Raw genomic sequence first — 22,030 nt, forward strand, 5'->3', positions numbered from 1 at the left:
CTTTTGTTGGGCTTAAATTGAAAGCGGCATAGTTAAGATGTTAATACCAACCAATTACAGAGTGGTAACGGCTTCAAATCCCACGGGGTATCTTACAATACTTAAATATTTCTAATCTCCAAGTGTGAAAGATATAAAAAAGCGGATTTTGTTCGTTAATTACTTAATGTGTTTTGATTGTTCCGTTAACCAATAGTTATTATATTATTATGAAATATATTTGACTTTTGCTTTCAAATTTGATGACATTGACAAATGACATTTCAAACACTTTAGATTTGAAATCTGACTTTTCATATTAAAAAAGTACTATTTATAGGTTTTTTCTGCGCGACGAACAAAAATATTTTTAGAGGAACAAAATTTTACGTAGTATACCTATGCAGAGAGCTAGTTTAAAACAGGAAATATAATCTAAATGACCCATTACGTGGGTGTTGTAAAAATATTAGTGACCTAACCCACCGCTAGCGTTCATTGGCTGCGTCGCCGTTTGTACAGATTATTGTAACCTTGATATCTGTACTGTCTCGTGGTCACTTTCACAGCTCTAATTTTTAATATTCGCAACTGTCATTTTGATAAGGATCGAGACCGACGACTTATAGTATTAATAATAAGAAGCATTAAATCTTATTTTTAAACGCAATATGAAGTTAAAAAATAATAAATACAGAACACTGAGTCGCAAGTAAGTCTTCCTCTTCAATTAAATAAAACAACCTGTCATTATTATCTACAAAGAACATAACGTATTTTACCCTTTAAGGAAGTAAATGAAATTATAAACACACGTATGAAACATACCAAAAGAAGAAACTTGTTATACTACTTTAGCTCTATCAATAACAGTCTAAGTATTAAACAAATAAGGTTGAAAATTTCATATTTATAATAATCCACGGATATTTATACGGAAATAAAAGGGTTATGCAAATATGCGCGAAGTGTGCGGAAAGCGCCAAATTCTTTACAATTCCGATTGCTAAGAAATCAAATATCATTTCAACAGAGTATATAATTAAAGAGTAAAAGTTACAAAATAAATTTCACACATCCAGCTTTGATATAAAAAAAACAATGAAAGTAAATTAAAATTGGGGTTTTTGTGCTCTCGAGTCTCGCGTCACTTCTACAGTGTAACTGTAAGTACGCATAAAAAACCATTAGTGGCTTATCTGAAGTTGCCTAATGATTTATTGGTTGGATAGGTGATAAAGTCTGTCATTTAACTTGGAAGACATGTCTTGCATTTCTATTAAATAAATATAGAAAGTAATACCTATTTTAATATTTAATTTATATCGTTTTAAAGAGTAAATGAACTAATAAACTTAGGACGTGGGTTTTTGCTGTATTTTAGACAATATATATTTAAATCTACATAATTAATTATAAACAATGAAATTAAATTATGACAAATTATATATTATTTGAAAAATGAAATAAGTTGGGGGTTTTACCCGTCCTTATATTTTTTTAATTAGAATAAATGAATACCAATACGCACTATTATATTTTAAATTTCACTAGAAATGACTAACAAAGTTAAATCATTCTCAATATATTACATACATACCTAGAAGATATACCTTCTAGGTATGTTTTTTAAATACTATAATTTTAAACAAAGGGTAAAACTATTGTTGAAGTTCATTCCAATACAGTAACATAATGACATTAAGCCCTTATCAGTGCCTACCTACGTGACGCTATTCCACATTTTGCATTTAATTGATTTATAATGCGTTATAAATTATACAAGTAATGTACAGTGTTACTTTACTCGGAATAAGGAGATATCTGCTCCTTTCCCGATGCTAGAGTTGTAACCTATTTGGTGCCTTTCTAATTATTAATAATTAAAATTGCAGAGTATAGAAGTATGAATATTTCCGTATAAAATCTTAGAGATTATCATGGAAATCGATCTCGTGACTATAAAGTTCAATAAATATTCGTACTTTAAGCCATTCAAATTAAACGCTCACACTAAACGAGATGATTCAGAACTTTCTTTTTTATCCTTCTTTAATAAAGCTAATTGAACGTTCGAAATTTTCGTTATGATTCAATAATAGCGGTCCGAACAAACACTCACCTCTGTCCGTCTATATGTCATAAATTATTCATATTATTGGATAAGTAAGAAATCAATCAGTAATATTTTAACCACTCATATTTCATCTACTAAGCAAGACGCGTTCTACTATAAAAAATATAAACTTGAGACTTCGTGAAGTCTTTTATTTTCAAATTTCAATAAACAGAAAATATAGAATAGAGTAAATTAACAACAGCTGTGAACACCAGTGGTGCTGGTTGTTAAACAAACAACAGCGTGCGGTGATTGACTAGTATTATGAAGCGACCCTTGTTAACGAAAAAAAAACTGATTTTTTTTTGGAACTTGACAAAAATGGCAATATACGAGTATTAAGAAATCAACGCATATAAAAATACAAAAATATAAACAAAATAATAATTGCGTTTTGTAAAAGACAAATACAGTTAACCTTTTAGAGCATGTTTCCATTAACATAACATTTAGCACAGCTTTGGTAGAGAACTTGAAGTAAGTACAATTTATATAAATACTAACATATTATGTATATTTATATCATATACATATATAGGTAAAGTATGTGATTAATAAATACATATTAAAAATACATTTTCTATTATAATTAAATGTACGTATAATATAACTGAATCTCATCTATACATCCCGCTAGATCATTTAACAATTCTAATATCATTTAAATCAGTCCGGAACCAGAAGGGTCGTTGACGTTTCAAGTTTGGTAGAAAAAAAACCAGTACCTAGTGCAGCAGCAAGACTATCACGAAAGGCCGTGGACGTTTTCTATATTGTCCACATACATACATATATCTATAGAGTATGAAAGTGTGAAAATATTTGCTATAATTTAATTTTGAAATGGCCAATAATGGTATAATGATTAAAAAATGAATAGAAATATAATTAAAAAAGTTTTGATTACTTTATATTTTTATAGGCTACGATAAATAATAAAAGTAAGTTACGCAGGCGTCGATGCTTCGCGTCACGTACGTATGTAGCTCAGCCGGCACAGAGCGGTGCTGGCATAGCACAGAGGGTCGAGCCTCGCGCTGTGACCGACATTTCGCAAGGCTGTTGCCAACAGCAAGTGCAGTTATAATTATTCATTTTCTTATTTTCTTATATGCATATTTTCATTACGTCTTTACACAAAAACGGGTAAACATTTTTTAGTCCACGAAGCGGCTATTTTGCTTAAAAAAAAATTGTAACTACATTTTTCTCAGCTCCCCCATTTAGCCACAAGGCAGAACAAGCCTAGTGTTAAAACACTCCACATATTTTCCTCCGAATTCTGGAGGCATTGTGTATTGGGTGACGGAACTCAGCTCTACCATATAAGAAACCATTGTCCTGGACTGACTTTAAAACATGCAAACATGTGCATATATACAAACATCCTTGCAGTTTTTTATATATCAGTTATTAAATTAGTCATATATTTACAAAAACATTAAGCTAGTCATACACTAAGACTAATGTATTTTTAACTCCATATAAATATGACATATTATATTGAATATGCATAATTGTCCTCTTTGCTACAATAAAGTAAAAAATAAGTTAGCATACAATTTGTTAGCAATCTCAATAAAATTTTCCACTTCTTGCTTAAATGTTTTAAACTTGACCTTTTTCTTCGATTACAAATTAAAATAAACCGGCTGTAAATACTGTTTGTTTGTTTATGGCAGTACCCGGCAATAAACGTAACTTACCGCTATTTAATGTTTATTTAAGAAAATATACTACGCATGTGTGAGCTAAAGCTTCGTATAAGTGGACGTGATTTTTTTTATATTAACTCCTCTCCCGCATTGTAAAAAAGAAAGACTGAAAGATTGAAACTGTTTTCTACTTTTTTAAAGTGTTATTCCACACTTAGAAAAGAAACACTTATTAAGAAAATGTATAAATATTTTGAACGATCGGTTTTTAATAAGTGAGGCAGAAAGTAAATGACTATTTAGCTATAGTAATTTGTTTATGTTATAGAAATTCTAACATAAGCGTTTTTTTCCCTAATTATTCAATGATGCAAAACAAAATTGTTCAAGCATAAAATGTGCTTAGAGGAAAACCGTAGTCCATTTTTCCTCATGGTGACTTAAACGGTTCTTATTTATTATTTTGATATTGTTATTCCCGGCAGTGAAGACATGCTTCTTCATATAATAGTGCAGTGGTTGCAATTACACAGTAAAACATGAATCATCAAATTGAAAGAAATTAATAATTAATTACTGAAATTGATCTAAAAAAATGCTATGAATGTCTCTTTGCCCTGTATTGCGTAAGAAAAAAAAATCAATATGTATGTTTCTCTATTCCATGTTTTTCTTTCTTTTTAATAACATAAAATAAAAATAATTTATTCATATAATTGAAGTATAACACAGGTTAATAAGTAAAAAAAAACAAACGATAAACACTTACCAATCTACCATTTTCCATACGTAGGATTTTTGAATGACGACGTAGGGGGTTTATAAAGAGGATTTTCCCCCGTACAGTCCTCAGCATCGATGTTCTGGTACATGGGGTCGGTGAGGGGCACGGGAGGTGGCCTGTTCTTCCACATGATGTAGCCGGCGGTGGCCGCCAGGGCTGCTACTATGGCGATGACTCCAAGGACAATTGGCACTGTCACTGTAAAAATTTGAAAAAAATAAAAATTGTTTTGGATGTTTTTTGATAAATATTTAAATACAGTTTATAATGCCTTTAATGAGGATAAGATGACTTTTAAAATCAATGAACTCTAAAGTTAACTACATATACGTACGTCAAGTATAATATTTAAAAATTATAGTATATTATAACAGGATTTTTTTATTTATAGATTCTATTAAAAGATCATTATTGTGTTGAGTGAAAGAGATGTCTAATTATTTACTTAGGATCGAAAGAGATAAACATTATGATGTAAAACATATGGTATTATGAAGTGGCGAAGTGAATCAATGCAACTGTGTAAACTGGACTTTTTGATGTTTTAGTATTGAAATAACAATTATGTCATCATTACGGTATGTTTCATTTATTATTTTTCTGGTAGCTATATTGTTGTCACTTCAATATAATAAATAAATAGATTTGTATTACTTTTAATTGTATTTAACTACTTGTTTCCACAATTTGCAATGTTGAAAAAAGTCTACTTGTATTTTGGAAGATACGTAAGCAATAATCGACAATTGATGTATACGAGAAACGAGATATTTATAAATTAATCAATAAAATAAATAGCTTCAAGAAGGAATCTGGTGTCAAGACACTCCGTTCACCGTTTTATTGAGTAGCGGAATTCAACACCGCGCTTTGTCTTGTACTAATGTAGAAATAAAAATAATTCGCTCCCGCGAGGGCACAATACAAATAAATGAAATAAAAACAAATTAAATACATTTAAATACAAAGTAATAATTTAATTATAGTGCCCTTAATTTGTTAAAGTATAAAATTACACTGAACGGCTTTCATTGCAAATGTACGAACAAATGCACGGTCTATTTTCGTATCTGTTTCCAAGAAGCGACTGAATGCGCCTTATTCGGTTCGAAGGACCATTTCGATAATTTAATAATATATAAATTCATTAAATTTGCTCATATTTTTAACGAAAAAAAAATCTTACCACTAACTGCCCCGACTTGTTCTTCTGTAGTAGACTCTAGTATCATGAAGAATGTCTCATCTCTATGGTCTCTCATGACAATGTACTCTATATATAACTCTTTGACAGTAACATTGCATTTCACCCAAGTTTTTCTGCCAAAATCATCTTTTTGCTCCAAAGCTGATACATTATAATGCTGTTTATATAGTGGGAAGTGACAATCCCTGCACTTTCCGTAGGGCTGCAGGAAGCACACGTCACAGTCATTGGTGGTCATACAAATGTCTGCACAGTAGTTGTCTTTGTCGAAGTACTGAGATCCCTCCCTATCGGTGAAACATTCACATTTGTCGCACAAACCGCACACGCCGTTGCCAGAACACTCGCCCTGAGAAATAATTATCTATATACTAAATATATACGTGTTTGGAATAAATAATGTAGTTAGACAGATGTTTTTAAATTAGAGTCCATATTGTATGTAATATAAAGTAGATCTGGAGGCTATCGTGGCCATTAGCACAGAGATGTAACTGTAAACTTGATCAATGTGGGTTCGATTCCAACTCCGGGCAATGCATTATGATTTATTAATATTTTCATTTCCTCGTTCTGATACCATAGCGACGTGACGTAACGTGGCGTTGAGTTCTCCTATTCAACACGCAATGAACGGACTGTCTTAATACTAGGTTCCCTTTGCCTACCTGCTATATGCTAAAGAATATAAGCAAAATACTTACATGATCCCTAGAAGAGTCCATGCAAGGCACATCTCCTCGCTTTTCCTCGCAAATTGGTTTTTCACAGAATTTTCCAGTCCTAAAAGATTTTAATACTTTTATATTTATGATAATATACTACATTTTACTTTTAAAAAGGGCATAATTGATTTAAATATAACAGAAACCTGACAAGTTTTTTTAGATTACGTGTAAAACGATGTCAATGTTATCAACTGTTATTTATACGTACTTTAAAAGACGTTATTTCTTTGGATACATATTAAAGAAATTCAAGTGATTAGCACACTTTACTTGATTTATATTCTTCGAGAGCCGAGAAGTTATCGAATATTAATGCGTAGACGCGTAAATCTGATAAAATGTGAGGCTCTGAGTGTGTAAGAATGCATAATGACACTTAACATCTACTTTAACCTGTTTGACGCTCATTAGCTTTATATTTGTTTTTTTTCGCTTCACGCTGTATCTCGCACATAGAAGAATAGGCGGGGGGAACCTCTCCTTGGTTCTCTTTCCTTTCCTTCTCCTAGTGTTAAAACACTCTGTTACTAGGAACTTAACGTTTCGCTTTGCCTCGTTACCTAGAGCCAGGAAATGAAAATATTAAATATTTTATTTCCTCGTGTGGGAATCGAACCCACAATCCATCGCGTTTACAGCTGCACGTTTGCACTCCTTGCGCCAAGACTGGCTTTAGTTTTAAATCTTGAGTAATATCGAGTTTAGATTAGTTAAGAGTTGTGTGAAACAAGTGTAAAGTTTTAAAGTTTTAAGATAAGATTGCATTATAAGTACTTTGCACTTAAACATATTTCACTTAAAATGAAATTATGTAACATTATAAAGGAAAACTCATAATTAACCTATGAGAAGTATAATTAGAAACGGTATAACAATTATGTCAAGTGTATATAAACCACTTTTAATGGGGAACGAAGAAAGTAGGGCCCTTGAGTCTATAATTAACTTTGCAGTGCCGGACGCACAGAGATGTTTTTGTTTGGCGCATTTGTAATTCAGATTGATACCGTAGTAACAGTAACAGTTAAGAAAGATCTCATTACATACGTTTCGATGCTTGGAGAAGCAATCTCGAGGCAGTTATGTAACGACCCTATATCAGAATATTAGATAACTTTTTTATGTTTGGAAAGGGTGTTTTTTTAGCCTCACGCTGTATCCCGTACATAGCACAGAGCAGGGTAGGCAGAGGGAACCTGGGAACCTAGTGTTAAGACACTCTGTTCCTATTAACACTTCCGACGAATTCTGAAGATTTTTGGACTCTAAGGTTATTTGTATGATTTTTTTAATATTAACGAAAAAATAATTTAAAATTAATTATAATATCAAATCGTTCAAATAATAATAGCATTAAACTGAGAAGCTCTAGCAAAAGCATTTAGTGTTGTTAACATTCACGTAGCCACAATTACTATTAGGTCACGAGCTCAAGTCTTGACTAGAATAGTTTAAGAATAAAGTTCAGCCTGAACAAAAATAAATCTTTCATTAAAAGAAACATCTAATGTAGGTCCCCAAATATTTTAAATAGTAAATATTTTTATATTCTTACCATCCTTTATGACAAACGCACGTGCTGCCCACTCTATTGCCCTTTCCATTACAGGAGAAAATGCTTTCATCTATTCTATCATCAAAAGAACAGGCGCAGGGCACGTGGATTTTCAGCTCAGCTTCTTCCTTGATTCCTTCCACTGAGAGTTTCACGTTAAAATATTCGGAGGGACTAGCATCGAAGCCACAAAAATTGACTTTTGGCTTAGCATATATGGTAGTAGTACAACTACCGCCTTTACAGCTCGTCGTGTTAGATACTACGAAGTCGGAGCTTTGCGTTGAATTCACGATTAATTGCGTCTGTGGAATTAAAATAATTTTAATATCGAATTAATTATATGTTAATAATTTCTATAAATACAATTTCTTTGTAGTAAAAAAACTATATTTTGGTAAACCTGTCAGTAATATAAGAAACTCTAGATCTAAGCTGTAAATAGTGAATTTTCTTTTACTCGTATACCTAACCTACCTACTACCTAACTATAAAAAAATATAATAAAAATAGTATGTTTACTCGAATGCTTTGTTTATATTAATCGTATAAATGTCGCATAATGGTTAAGCAGAGTTTCTGTGGTTTTACGCCTGTGTGTTTATAACGATTGGCCTTAATCGTAATATGGTAACTCTATGCTTGTATAATAGCTATCGACACCTTTTATTTGTCGATACCGGGAACCTAGCTTCGCTATTAGGTTCCAGAGTTAAATTTTAACTATTTTTTATCAAAATAGGTAAATAACTAGATTTTAAATCAAACATTTATACTGTTATATGTAAAAGTTTTTACTATTTACTACTTGAACCTGTAACTAATATAATTATATTTTTCGTAACCTAGGCCACAGGGTCATAAACTAACTTTTATTATTTTTAATCTGCGGTCGTTATGATAATACACTAATAATGATTACGGGAGTCATCTGAATTACACCAGGAGCAAATGCATTTTGCATTATACTGTAATTGTAGAAAACAACCACCATTTATGTAATTGTTATTTAACAATTTAAGTATAATGACAGAGTTTAAAATATTTACTTTCTCTGTGTAAAAGTAAATATGAGCGCAGTTAGCTTTAGAAGGGCTTTATCGATAGGTACTTATATCAAATTTCTCGTATAAAAAGATAAAACAAATAATTTCTTGAATATATTTTAACAATAACATCTAATAAATATTCTTTTTGTGTATTACTAAAATTTGGTTTTCTTAAAATGACTCTACTTTTATCATCCTAACACATGTTGTTCACTTCACATAGGGCCATCAAGCTGAAGAACTTTAATTGTATAAGCTTTTCTAAAAACAGTCCTTCAAACTCTCGGGTTCAACAAGAACCTCCAAAATGCTCAACGCCTGTACCTAATATTTCTTAACATATAAAATATATTTAAGCACGAATTAGGAACCTGATTTACCTTTGGATTTTCCATCTTAGAAGAATATCCGAAGCTGAAATTCTCATCATTGCCAACTTTCAGCGTTTGTGTTTGCAACCGCGGATTGAACTCTGCACCTTCCTCTTGGTTGTTATTGATAAACGAGAGTTCTTCCTTATCGTAACTACACCAGTTGTCGTAGACCAATAGAGAACATCGACGGTTCTGAAACAATATCAAGTATTAATATGTATCTTTTATATGTTTTATACAAAGCTTGTCTCAGGAAAAATATAGGATTTTTTAAATAAAATAATAGTTCTTGGTGTGTTTGAGAAAAAGAAAATAGAGTATTGTCGACTCAACCTAGAAAAACAAGAAAAAAAATACTAGGTAATGACTAAAGATCTATCCTATCTCTCCAATTAGTAGAGGCGTCCACGTTAGCAAAATGCTTATATGGTAAACTAACGCGTTCTCTCTCTATATGGGCTGGAAGTGGAATGAGGTTTTACTTCTCATAGTGCCTTAATTGCGTCACTCGTAGGATAAATGATAAATTTTACATAAATTAAACAAAACGTTTCAAATTCATATCTAAAATGTTAAAAATATTACAAAATATAACTATGTATTTTATGAATAATTGATACCTACATATAGCTATAATATGTTTAAAATTATATTAGGGGATGAAAAAATAGGTAGGTTCAATATTTTTATATAATATATTATATAATATATATGTAGAATGAGATAATATGCACTTAAGTATATATATTAATATATTTCCTATTTCTACTATAAGCCCTCCATAACGCAAGAATATTTAAAAATATAAAAGTAAATCGACATAAACTTAACTTTAAATTTAATATCTTGTACCTACATAAATAGATGTTTTTGATATTTCTCGATAAAATCTGAATTGTATTGAAATTGAGTTTTTAATTGACAGGTTAAAATGAAATATACATACATTACATTACATTACATTATTACATTTAATTTAATAACACTTCATACTTTACGTTCAAACAATACATACAATTGTATTTAGCGGAAATTAATGGCGTGTGATCCTTACAACGATAAAAATATGTTGCAAAAGTCATACTTTATTATCGTTGTTAATATTTTTTTACTGAAAATGTGCAACTACATTATGCAATACATGATAATGTATTTTTGTAATAATATTTTTTTAAAATATTGTGCATATCGTGGCACTGATAACATTGAAAAAAGTCACACATTTAACTTAATAAGCGTTATTTTTTTTCTTTTTAATGGCTCGAGTTTGCGATGACAGGTGCAAAATAATCAGCCAGTGTGACGTTTAGTAGAGCGTGCCTTCTTTTGGGATATATTTAAAGATACTGGGGATAATGTAAAAATAAAATAAATCGTGTATCCAACACTAGTAAGTACATTTGCTAGTAAATTAAATGCACAGATACGTAATTATTATGTAGATAATATGTTAACAATTTCAATTAATTAAATTACGACAGCAGAATGATCGTTGGCGCCAATAAAGAACGCGGGGAGACATAAATTACGTACTGCTGGCATTCCACATATCTTTTAATATTGTTCAACTTCCATTTTTTACACTTCATTTTACAGGAAAATCCTTATAGACATCAAATATTTGTAATATAATATGATATATAGTTGTAAACAGGAAGGAGAAATAACCCACAAAGTTTAGTCAGACACGTCCCAGCTTCGCCATGGCACTAATACAAAAATGAATATATTTCTGTATTCAGAAGTTATTAGATAATTTTAGTATATTACTAGTAGACGAAATAAAAGTTGATAAAAGCTTTATAGCGTGATGAAATACGCATTAAAATTAAACTTTTGTTATATGTATATTTTTGAGAATGGGTCACTAAAATTGCAATTACTTTCCAGGTAGGTTAGAGGTAGGTACTTTAGATATTTATATACCTTTTTATCCTCAAACGTACGCTAGTTATATGTTTTTTAAAAGGAAAATAAAAATAAATTTTAAACGAGAGTATCAAACGAGATTTCATATATTTAATAGCTTATGAATATTTACTTATAATATTTTACTATTTTGTTCAATGTTAGTAAATTAATCGGAGAGCCGGTTTAGTAATTTAAATCAATTGCTATTTTTTGTAATTACCAATTGCAAAGGACGTTTTATAAAAAATAAAGTTAAGATATGCTTAAAAGAATAAACATTGTAGAGTTGTGGCGCCACAAAGGCAAGGTAGTTATTGCAATTATTTAATTAACTTTTTTTGCGACAGGTATTGCATAGTATTTAGCTAATAGCTCGATTTATATTTAAACCGCTTTCAGAGTTTTTTTTAAATTGTATTTATTAATTCAATTCGAAATAAGTCTACGCGGATCTCCGTTGAGTATAGCTTTGATTGTCGATATAGGTACACCATAAAAAAAGTTATAGTAAAAAATAAATAAATATCATGTTAGTAAATTTTACTTAATTTTCTACAAATATATTTCTAAATTAGGTTGACTGTTATTGTTCTTTTATAAAATTAAAATGAAAAATTATATTAATGTTTTAATAGTGTAACATTTCTCAAGATTCATTCATTCTTCATTTCTGAAGACATCGGAGTAAAGTAATGGAAATATAAACGTAAATAAATATTTCACTTCCTCGAGTGGGGATCGAACCTACAACCGTCGCGTTACAGTCACACCCTTGTGCCGCTGTGCCACAACGGCCTAGAAATTAAATTAATTTAATCTTCGCACAATTTAAGATGATGAGATATCAAATTACGCAATACAATTGCAATATACCCCCGTTATTACTCTAACATCATATTTTGAAAGGTAATCTACTAGCTCGCTATGCTTCATCGAGCTGAGGTATTTTGTATGAGGTTAGTACGTAGGTACCTACCTAATATTCATAACTGGAAATAATAATATTTTTATGAAGAAAACAAATAGAACTTGTTTTAAAATAAATTTTAGTATATAATATTTTTGAAGGTTGCAGAAAAAGCAAGGACATTTCATGCGAAAACGATAAAGGTATGTATATTTTTATAGCGACGAGACATGGTCATAATTAAAATAATATTAGTAATTTAAAGTTCTGTTTTTCTGTGAAACTAAATAGTCTTTCTTTGTTCATTAATTATTTAATATTAAAATCAGTCTTCATTTTCTAATAATAAAGTAGAAAAATATACCTAAACAATATTTAAATCTAAGTAAAGAGATAAATGTTTAAAAAAAACCGCTTTTAATGGTCCAATTTAATAAGATGAGAAAGTGCGATGCTGTAGTTATGAAGCAAGCGAGGGCAATAAACCCTCGGGGTGTGGGAGTCGCTATAATAGACGTCGATTACTCCCTTCAGCCTTATTCTGATCACTATCTCACCTCGTACGGTCTCGCGTTGGACGGCAATTAGTATGTTATATTTTATTATTATATTTTATTACATAGATACTTATTTAGCGGAAAAATATATCTTTTTGTATTAGTTTAGTGTGATTGTATATGTGTATGAGAATATGTAAAGCTGCTAATAAAAATTTATTTATATTGGAGTATTCTTAATTCATTCTTAAAATGTCTTTTAAAATACCTATTAAAATACACATTGTTGATTTCTGCAATAGACGGGTTAATAATAAATTACAAGCCACAATTTATAAGCTAAATTTGCATTTTTCTTAAAATATGTTTAGGTATATAATATACATTTAAACATATTTAGACTTAACAAGAATATATCCTTTTGAATATATGCGGTATAAAATATTTTATAATAAAATTCATAAAATATGAAAGTTAAGGATGTAGGCGTACCACTCCATAGAACGTTCAATGTTCCTATCAAAGCCTGCATTCAGAATATACCCGTTTACGTGTGGGTGGTATATTATAAGTAATACTTAGGCAGGGGAGAGCATTGCGACACATACTAGTTAAGAACGAGTTACCAGTTTCATTATAAATGAAAAGGAAAATAAGTAAGTAGGTACAAGAATCTTGAATCATTAAAAACAACATAATTGAGATGGCAGTTAATACATTTTTTTTTAATATTTTTTCGCATCTTGCATTTTATATGTATAAATGGGTATACGGGTCCTAATGTTCTTAAAACATATACATTCTAAAATATCAATATTAATCATGAAGATATAAGAATAATTTATAAGAGAAGCTTAAATATTATTTGATTATCTGCACTTGAAAATTTAGTTTTTCCCCTTTTTCCGTTTTCCTGAATACTAAGAAATTCTTTCTTAGTGCTTCCCTACGCCTTTTAATCTAGGAAGGCTACATGCCAAATTTCAACTTATAAGTGCTGTAGTTTCCTCTTTGAATTTTCTACCAAATCAGTATTAATATGCATATGTATATAATGTGTAGATAATAAACTTTGAAAGCACTATCTCAAAGCAATATTGACGTAAAAGACTTTTTGTATGAAGATGCATCAAATTTATAAGTCAATCTCATTGTTCCGCCCACACTCGTGAGCGTATGTAAATAAATGCGATTGTAAAATTGTCTGTCTGTTTTTCTTTTCTCATATGATGCGGATTGTTATTAAGTACCCACACAGGCCTAAGTTGATTTATTTTTATGTCAAGTATTCTATATATAATATATATTTTTCATACAGTCTTGTTCTACGTAAGACACTCGATAACCTTATGGAAAGGACACCAGTATAAATGAAGCAAAAAAAAAAAAAATTCAATTGATTTATTGCACCGGTTAGTTATATATTTAAATATAATGTATATATGCCAATTTTTTTTCCCTAGCCTGTAGGTACTGTCCCATTGTTGTTACCCTCCTTGTATACCAATATAAGACGTAAATTTGAACTGAAAACACTTTTGTTCCACTTCTTAATATCTGTTATAACAATATAATTAAAATAAGTAAATGAAAATAAAAAAAAAAAAAATTTCCTCAATCTTTCCATACAAGCGGACAGACAAAAGATCAAATTATTATTTTTCGATACAATGATCTCACCCGCATCTCCACTCTCGAGCGGTTCCCAGTAATTCCACACTGTTGACTCAGAATAAGCTGTATCGGTTTCAACTATTATTCGCTTTTTGCGTCGTATTTGGCACTTTTATGTAGAAACGGGTGTTATATTAATAATACTGTGTCATACCTCATTAGTTATAATGTACACTGGTAAATGGGAAGTGGTTTTGGTATATTCTGATTTTTAGTACGTTATTTATATGTACGTATAAGAAACAATATATATTTATGTATTGTAGCGGAAACTTCCGTCACTCACCACGCAATGCCTTTAGAATTCGACCGAAAGTGGGGAACGGAAGTGTCGTAATGGAAACGGAGTATCTTAACATTAGGTTCCTAGGTTTCCTCTGCCTACCCTGCTATGTGCGTCGTACAGCGTGAAGTTAAAAAAATATTTATGAAATCAGCTTCAAACAAGCAAGGTATGGTGAGGGCACTTAATAAATAATCATATTAATAATATTTAAAGAATATGTATAATTCATGTTAAAATTAATTATATTTATCAATTTTAACGTAAACCACCAATAATGTATTGAAAAAAAGAAAAACAAATGACAACTTTAGAGAAATGTCGATAAATGTCGATATTTCCTTACAGAATTCAGATTGACACTGCAAAAGCTTCCGGAAAAGTAACTAAAAATAAAATAAAAGTTGTACTATAAGGTCAACGCCCCGAAAGAAAGACAACAGACGATTTAAATTGTTAGTAGAAAAATATTCCACGTTGGCTTATCTCCAAGCAATTCATTTTAAGAGCGCAATTCAACTTTTATTGATACGAAAATATGGGTGGTACTAGTTTGTTTACGCAGTACGAAAATTGTAAAACATATTTATGTTTCATAGAAAAGTATTATATATAAATATAATATTAAAATTTAAACTTAAATGTATAGTATATATATCATGATATTTAATTACAAAACTTTTGGCCATTTTCCATGTGCTAAATTGCAAAACACATTTTCATAATACATATAAAAAATTAACTATTATTTTGATTTACAATTTTAGACATATATGTATGTTTGATGTATGCAGGTACATATTATAAACTTCTCTGGACTATACGACAAAATTCTAACTAGTATAAATGAATGATTTTCATTTTGCAATTGAGTTAAAAAAAATATCTTTCGTTTAACATTTTATATTCATTTCTAAAAATATCTACACAATACACTGTTTAATAATATTTTTTTATACTTTAAGATTTTATCTCATTATCGCCGAATGAAATATAACGTCCTTTATTAATATTTTTAAAGGTCTTTTACGCACCAGCTGCGCATTGCGGAATATAAATGGCATTTAGTTTTTAATGTGGAGCAACAATTATACTGATTTACAGCCGATGCCCTGTGACATACTTCATTTACCGTATATAGTAAATGTTAATCGTTTATAATAATCCAAGCAATTAATACACCTGTCAGTATGAGCTTATACTGACTTGACTGACCAAGGAGTTACGTAAGTTTTTGATTAACGAAATAATTAAACGAAGCAGGTTAAGTTATTACAGGAATTGTGTTTGATTGTGGAATTTCTCTAGTAAATTGTGGTAGAGATTTCATTAAAATACCATACAAGTGGCAATTTTTTTTTTAACAAATTATAATGATTACTGCGAAATAGAGTCACGGCCAGGCACTACGGTGCCGGCCATTGCCATTTTAAGCATTACTATTTTTTATTTGATAGTAAAAAGTACATGATCTTGTTCGAGTTATAAGAAAACTCGTTTTCTAATATGATATTCATAATATTTACCTATAGTCTCTCTGTATTATAGGTTATTTGAGTTTTTTTTACAAACTATATGATTAAAATGAAACTATTTAATTTTATTAAAGAAATATGTGCCGAGTACTTTTATATTTTTCAGATCTAAATATTTTACTAAATCTGTATAGTAAATACCTTTGCCAGTTGAATGTCCGGATTTTATTGGCTTCCAGCCGACTTCGATAGTAATACCCTCTGTAATTGGATTAAGTCTACGCATCAACTTATACTAGTATTGTGGATAATATTACCCATAGTACGTCGGATAAGTGAGGTAACGTGGCCCACGGATTAGTTTCTAGTTTCTTCACTCAAGTTGTACGTCTCAACTAAAAAAAACAAACATTTTTTTGCTACATGTAGTGCTTATCGGGGAAAGAAGAGGGAACCTAGTGTTCCCGTTAAGACACTTTCGTTCTCTACGCAGTGTGAGGCAGTTTATATTTCACAATTTATACACTAGGTACTTACTTATTGAAAATGAAAACAAACTTTCAAATAAAAAAATTAAAAATGTAAAAATATAAATGTAATATCACACTGAAAATATATATTAAGCATTTACAATCAACGTACAACATAAATTTTAAACTTTAATTATAAATATATCACAGTTTTCTTTATTCCATTAATTAATAATTAACGTGACAGATGGAACTTTTTTAAAATACCAATAAGCTGACACACGCTTAAGCAAGAACTGCCCACGATCTATCATAACTGCAGTACCTACAGTTTATCATTATCCTCAATTACTAAATGCAACCAGATTTATTTCTTGCGAAACTGAAAAGTTCATGTAAATGTCTTGTTTCCAGTTAATTATTATTTAAATATTTTTTTGTGAAATTACTTAATGTATAAATTATTTTTCTTAACGCATTACATGCATAATGTTGTAACGATGTCAGGTTGAAAAGGTCAAAAAGATAGGTTATCTGTGTTAATAAATATTAAATAGATTATAAAATGTATACACACATATAGGTTATTTTACGCGGAATTTAAGAGATAATTAAAATATTAAATTAAATTCATTGACAAGTCTCAAAAACTATACAAGTTTGACCAAACAGACCAGATTGCTTGAAATAAGTACCTGTGTAAATCGTGTTCTTGCTTAACGTGTTGTCGTTATATAGGGTCATCATAAAATTACGGAGTGATATTTGAACCCATTAATGAAAATATATAGAGAAGTATTATTGTACCTATCTGTGTATTAAGAAATATGTAAAGTCTCATAATAAAAATATATTATTTTGTTTCTAACTTTGCCTGATAAGTACTTAACAAAGTTAAAGATTTGGCCTTTCTCTCTAAATAGTTGTGAATAGCACCTTTACTAGTGGAATATTTTTTTAAAGATCCATATCAAGTATTTACATCAAATTCTCTATTAGAAATGCTAATAAGACGATATAAATTTAAATATATTGGAAGTCAACATGTCGAGAGCGTCTACGATTACAACGTACAGATATAAAAATTATGCAATATTTTATTACCAAAACAGGACCGAATATAGGTCAGCGGGTTATATTTATGATTTCTCAGTAACGGTGTGATTGTACGGATGTTTGTTGCAGTACTTTACCGCACACGATGCGTATACGCACGTTGGAAGCCTACACCCGGCACTCGGTAGATGACTTTGTAAACTATGTTAAACACTAACTGTTTTGTAAATTAATGCTAATTGTGAATCAAAACAGTTGACTTGTTCCCAGAAAACTGGGTAAACACGCAGTATTCATTGGAGAAATCGTTGAATTAAAACTTAAAAGCGGACTTATTTGCATATTTTTCAGCTTAAAAGCTTTCTTAATAAATAGACTAAATTATTTAAGTGTAAGTATTTACAAGGAAAGCTAACGACAAAAGTTACCTCATAGTTTTGCCGTTAGTGTAGGACGAAGTAAGGGATCTAGTAATTTATTATATGAAATGAGAAAAAGTTATGTAGATTGAATATCTCATATTATTACTGAGTAATAAAAAGAAATATTTTTTTTATGATTGTTTCAGCAGAAACAACAAAATTTAAATACCGTATAATAGGAAATAAATTTCAGTACGCGTAGCATAAGGTACGTGATAATAAGTTTAATAGTAAGCAATTATTTTATGCAAATAACAACAATAAACAAACGCGTGTAATTTAATGAGAATGGCAAGATGCCAGCAGTTTATCCTTTTATGATTCATAGCGTCGCCAGGATTCACATAATTTTACTCGACGACGTTTACAAAGAGACTGCTCTTTTATATGACATTTTATAAGAGACATTTATGAACATTTTTTAAATTATAAAAATAAAATAGACGGGACTTATTATAGTTCAAAAGCACTTCCTTGAACCTTACCAGTAGGTAATAAAGTATAATATAACGTATTTTATAATCTACGTGCAAATGTAATAAAACAACAAAGCCAATGTTTCCTTTGATTTGGCAAAGGATACAAAATATATAAAGAGCAGAATATAAATACCGTCTAGAAGTTTCCAAAACATTTTGAATGCAAGAGGAAAAATTACCAATATTATTTCTATTATTCTATAAAATTTACCAATATTATTTCAATGACAAAGGGAAAAACTAATATAAGATAAGTCAAGCCAAGTCAAGTATAAATTAAGTTAACCAAGCATATACCAAGGTAAAGCCTACTAATATATTTATTTAAAAACTAACCGTATTGCCTTGGTTTTCAAAATAAGGACTTCACTTAAATGAGTAACTACACTAAGTATATTTATCACCGGATATTGGGAAATGGGGAGGTTCAGGAAATTAGTCTATCGATCCGCCCAACAGCACTTCAGTTGATTATGCACAATCATCAAACAACGGAAGGTACTCAGAAGTAGATGAGTAAATAATGAAAAACTCTACGTATTTTGTTTTTTTTTGTTTTTTGTATATCTGACCACATGACATGTATTTAAAATATGCATGTCATATTATACCTAGAATCGAGAACCTGGGTTCTTTTTGCCGATTCTATAAAATTGATGGATAGAGGTAAAAAAAAATAAACAATCATTAATAGGTCGAGGTATATAATGCGTTACGTATAACCTTTAACCCTGACGAATAATAAACGTCATGTTGTAACAAGAGTTCAAGAGAACTAGAGTAACATCCTCATTTTAGCCAGTTATGTGCGTAATGTGAAAATTAGTTGATCATTAGTGAAGGGCAATTAGTAGTTCAGGTTCACAAATGAACATAAAACACAACAACAGTCTTGTGTGTTTGATGAATGTTTACTAAAATGCAATGTTGATTGCTGTAACATGAATTTATTATATAATTTAAAATTTCATGGGTTTAATAATGTCATTGTTGTCAACACCAGTACTAACCCGTGGTGACAACAATGACATCATTAAGATTACCATAAGCCAGGATATATTTGCTATCATCAATAGTCAAGGATAGTCAATAGATGTGCTATTTTCTATATATTATGTAAATAATTGTACATTGCCTATGCAATAATTGTCTGAATGGAGAGGCGAAAGCGCGGCGCTAAGGGCTTTCACCTAACATGCATAGTAAATATAGTTTCTATTATTTTTTTACATTAATATTTATTGGTTAAACTAAAAAATATTTATGTAAATAACATACAATTACAGTATATTTAAAGCATTAAATATTTTAAAGATAATTTAAAATTAATTGTTGGCTGAATAAATTAATGCTGCTGTCAAGTATAAAATTAGAAAACCAAGTTGGTGGGAAATTAAATAAAAATATTAGAAATTATGACATTACACAGTAATGCTAGCCGAAAAGTAATCATGCAGAGTTTAAATCCAATTAACAATGATAATTTTTAAAATTACTTACAATTAAAAATCTTCTATTTCTAATTAAAATATAAGTTTTGCGTAGGTAAATTATTTTAAGTACACACATTATATGCCAATATAGAAAGGAGAAAAAAAATCAAGATAGTTCTGTAAGTCTTTAATATTTTAATGAATAATTCAAACAATATTATATTTATGTTAGTCTCTACATTCACCTAAGTTGGTAAGGCGTAACGCGATAGGAAGCTATCATAGGAAGTGCATATCAACGTAGTGGACGGAGGTCTATTAATAAATTAGGATATAGACTGTCGTAAATAAACAATGGAGATTTGCTTGTAATATATTTATATAACATTATAAGATTATGAGACAATATTTAGTTTACTAATTTTGTTTTATAAATATATTTATGTTTTATAAAAATTTAAAGTTGATAGAATATCCATTTATAACATTATTTTTATCAATGTATTATATGTTATACTTTTCGTTTGTTGATATATTCTATTTGAAAGTCACTAGGCCTGTCTAATAAGAATTGCAAAAGTTATCTTTGACCGTTTTCGTCGCGCCGACTATGAAAGCAAATAAAATAACCAATAAAGTTCATGGCTGACAAGATCAAAAATAGATTGGCGTTGTATGAGCATCATTATTGACTCAATTGTTTCCTTCCGTTTGTATACTTGTTATTCCTTTAATGACGGTCGTTCATTAATAATTATTATTAGCGTAATTATTTCATTTTATGAAATATACCATGTTAGTTAAAGTTGCATTTGTCTTTGTACCTAACCGTATAAAATAATAAAAAGGAGAAAAAATTACATACAATTTTGGATATTGGTCCGTATTAATGTTCGTCATCATTAGTAATATCTAAATATTGTTTTTTTTTTCAGATATATTTTGAATTTATATAGCAGGTAAATTATAATGATAACACTTTATGTACGTAAATAAGTAATTTCAAAAATGATATTTTAAATATATTTACAAAATACTTGTTGTCTACTGTTTTCACGATTTCTATTTTTTTGAATCGAATATTTATATAAAATAAATATAAGTAATATTAAAACCGGCAACTTCTTAAGTGCGGGTAGATAACCCGCTTTTCACCGTTACGTTAAAATATAATGAAAAAACTTACCTCATTTTTATCTTTGCACCAATTTCCGCCGCATCTGATGCATTCGTTGCAACTTTTTAAATTATCGAAATTCGAACAATCTCGTTCAACTGCGATAACTTGTTGTGTAAAAACTGCAACTAGCACTGCAAACCACAAAGTCGCCATATTTTATATTTAAATGAAATAAATATATAATATCGAAATTCACACTGCACAGTTTTTTTTTGAAAGAATACTTCGAAATCGACTTCAAAATTAGCGTTTAGTGCAACTACTAGTACACGTGCTCGTGGACGCGAGAGGGCCAAGACTGTGGCCTGCTGGCCTGTAGTTTGTGTGACGGCGCTCGGCCGACCTCTCTCCCACTTGATCTGACAGCGCGGAGATGATTCATCAGTAGAAGGAAACTCGCGGATACGATATTTTCTCAGAAAATTTCTAGCTTAGTAAAGTAGTTTATGTCACCATATACTATAAATTATTATTTATAGAGAAGTGTAAATTAAAAATATTATTCAAAACGAGAAACGTGATGTGTTCGTTTAATGTAGTGTTAAAAAAATGTTTATAATTATTTTTATTAAAAAAAATGCGTTCTTTGCTTAAAATTTTACAAGTAAAAGAGTAAGAAGTAATATAAAAAAAATATATAAACAACGTTGATAAAAAAAAATATCAAAAGAGAGTCAAATTTTCTACAACAGTTGGTGGAGGAACGCAACGTCGCTCCTCGAAAGGGTCACGGCATCAATCCAGCGCGCATGTCCCTTCATACCTCTATGCTGCACTACGTATAGTGTGCAGA

The 22,030-nt window shown here is 30.0% G+C and overlaps 1 protein-coding gene across 1 annotated transcript in view; it reads right to left on the bottom strand.

The window, feature by feature from the left end:
* LOC146541619 (integrin beta-6-like) overlaps positions 1-21,556 on the bottom strand; it is a 29,391-nt gene extending 7,835 nt beyond the window's left edge. The window contains exons 1-6 of the mRNA XM_085189754.1: positions 21,244-21,556; positions 9,457-9,642; positions 8,028-8,332; positions 6,449-6,527; positions 5,724-6,093; positions 4,523-4,735 (exon numbers count right to left, since the gene is read on the bottom strand). Coding sequence (XP_085045880.1) covers positions 4,527-4,735; positions 5,724-6,093; positions 6,449-6,527; positions 8,028-8,332; positions 9,457-9,642; positions 21,244-21,390 — 1,296 coding nt within the window. The 5' untranslated portion in view covers positions 21,391-21,556 and the 3' untranslated portion in view covers positions 4,523-4,526. The remainder of the gene's footprint in view (positions 1-4,522; positions 4,736-5,723; positions 6,094-6,448; positions 6,528-8,027; positions 8,333-9,456; positions 9,643-21,243) is intronic.
* Positions 21,557-22,030: the final 474 nt, after the last annotated feature.

This window comes from Heliconius melpomene, chromosome 1 (genome assembly GCF_056956725.1).
Source record: "Heliconius melpomene rosina isolate 202511_hmr_F chromosome 1, ASM5695672v1, whole genome shotgun sequence".
Taxonomy (NCBI): domain Eukaryota; kingdom Metazoa; phylum Arthropoda; class Insecta; order Lepidoptera; family Nymphalidae; genus Heliconius; species Heliconius melpomene.